Genomic DNA, 2,149 nt, shown 5'->3' on the forward strand with positions numbered 1-2,149 from the left:
CCCCGGGCCCCCCCCGGGCCCTGGGGGCCCCACCGGCCCCGCCGCCAGCTGCCCGCCATGCCTGGCTGTGTGCTGGCCCTGCTCCCGGCCCCCCACATCCCCCCCAGGTTCTGGGGCTGGGCAGGGGCAGGGTAGGCTAGCTGGGACCGGGCTCCCCACCAGATGTGGCCATGGAGGGGCCAGGAAGCTCTGCTCCTCCAGGTCTTGCTGACTGGCGGCCCCAGACGTGTTTGTCCTGGGGTGGCAGGAGGGTTTCACTCAGCCCATCCCAAAACTTTTTGTTTCTTCTTCTATTCTGCATTTTAAATTATGATTTCCTGCAGAGAGAATCCCTTCCCGGGCAGCATTGTCTCCGATGGTGGTCCTTCTGCTGCAAATGTCAGGAATGGGACATTTTCATCACATCAAACCTTTTCTCCAGAGCTCTTCTGAAATGAGAAATTTTTCCAGAGCAGCCTTTCCCTGTCACATTTTCAGCTTCAGTTAACCACCGCTTTCTCCTGAGCTGAAGAAGATCAGCAGCCTCTGACAGCTTCTTGCTGCCCCAGGTTTCCTGCAGCGACAGCCCAAGGCCAGGCAGGGAGGAGCAGGCCCTGCCTGTGCCCGCTGCGCTGCCAGGGCAAACGTGGAGCCGCGAGCCCACTGTGTCACCTCGCTGCTCCAAGGCCAGCACATAGTTTGGCCTGGTCCTCTGCACCGCTGTGGGCAGAGGGGCTCGCCTGCCTCTGCCCTGAGCTGCCCGCTCTGCTCTGGGCATGGGAGGTGCTGTGAGGCCGGCGGGTGCTGCAAGCTGGTGTGGGTGCAGGGGTGTGTGAGTGGGTACAGGGGTGTGCATGAGTGCAGGGGTGTGTGCACAGGTGTGTGCATGGGTGCAGGGGTGTGCATGATGTGCAGCTGTGACTTGCTGGATCCTGCAGCTCCTTCCAGCTCCCAAGCAAGGCTGAGGCTCAGCAGTGGCCGCACGGTGTCCTCCTCAGCCTTGCTGGAGCTGCAGCACAGCCCCGGGCAGGTGCTGGCAGAGTGGATGGGGTCTGCAGGGCAGTGGGGTTGTGTGGGTCCTGCAGAGCCCCTGAGCCGGCAGCCAGGCTGGCGTGGGGATGGGACAGACAGACAGTCCTCGCTGGTGGGATGTGCAGCATTGTGCACAGGCTGCACCGCTGTTCCCACTGGCTCAGCGCCCGGCTCCTCACCCCTGCACTGGGCCTGACCATCCTGCCCTGGCCTCTGGCCCCGCAGCTCCACGGGGTCCGGCAGCGGGGCTGAGAGCAGGCCATTGCACTGCATTGCAGCTCTGTATGTGAGCTGGGCAGGGGCTTCGCCTGCCTGCAACAAGGACATGTGGATGCCTGTGCTGGCTGCAGGGGCAGAAAAGGACAGTTGTCATCCCCATCCCATCCTTGCCCCTGCAGAGACCCGGCCCTGCCCTCAGGCACAGCATCGCTCCCAGCCACGCACCCCCATGGCACCCCCTCCCCAACTGCCAGCGTGCCACCTTGGACAACTGAGCCTTTATTGAGCTTTGGCCCCACTGTCCCGTGGGAAAGACAGTGCCCAGGGCATGCGGGCGGCGGCACAGCGGCTCCGGCGCCGGTGGTCACTGCTGGACCCTGCGGATGGACTGGACCTGGTCCGTCTGCGCATGGGAGCCCCACTCCCGCACATGCTTGTACTTGCCCGCGTGGCTGTCGCTCTCCAGGAGGTACTGGAAGCCCCGGTACCCTGGGTACTGCGAGCAGACCCACCTGCGACAGAGCAGAAAGCAGCGGTGGCTCAGGGCTGGCAGCACCATGAAGCACCCTGTGCTGCAGGCACTGGGCAGCGGGCAGGGTGCCAGTAGCTGCCAGAGCATCTTCAGCTCCGGTATGTGCCCCCGGTGCCAGGTCCCAGCAGGGTGCAAGCCCCCGGGGTACTCACGCGCCAGAGCGGACGAGGAAGGAGCCCACAGCACTGCTGCCCCAACCCAGGGCAGGCAGCGAGGGGCAGTCGTCACTCAGCTCCCCCCGCCTGCCCTGGAAGTTCTCCTGCTCGAAGAGCATCAGCCTGCTGCGCCCGTGGTCCTGCCGCCGAGAGGGGCACGACATCGGCACAGTTGCCCTGCCCGGCCCCCTGGCCAGTGGCCGGCGATGGGCTCTGGCGACCAGCCCGGCGG

At 65.2% G+C, this 2,149-nt stretch overlaps 1 protein-coding gene across 1 annotated transcript in view; it reads right to left on the reverse strand.

Moving 5' to 3' along the window:
* Positions 1-1,594: 1,594 nt before the first annotated feature.
* Positions 1,595-2,149, reverse strand: part of CRYBA4 (crystallin beta A4) — a 1,518-nt gene continuing 963 nt past the window's right edge. The window contains exons 4-5 of the mRNA XM_009282808.1: positions 1,915-2,057; positions 1,595-1,742 (exon numbers count right to left, since the gene is read on the reverse strand). Of these exons, the coding sequence (XP_009281083.1) occupies positions 1,595-1,742; positions 1,915-2,057 (291 nt within the window). The remainder of the gene's footprint in view (positions 1,743-1,914; positions 2,058-2,149) is intronic.

Source organism: Aptenodytes forsteri, unplaced genomic scaffold (genome assembly GCF_000699145.1).
Source record: "Aptenodytes forsteri isolate BGI_AS27 unplaced genomic scaffold, ASM69914v1 Scaffold550, whole genome shotgun sequence".
NCBI lineage: Eukaryota > Metazoa > Chordata > Aves > Sphenisciformes > Spheniscidae > Aptenodytes > Aptenodytes forsteri.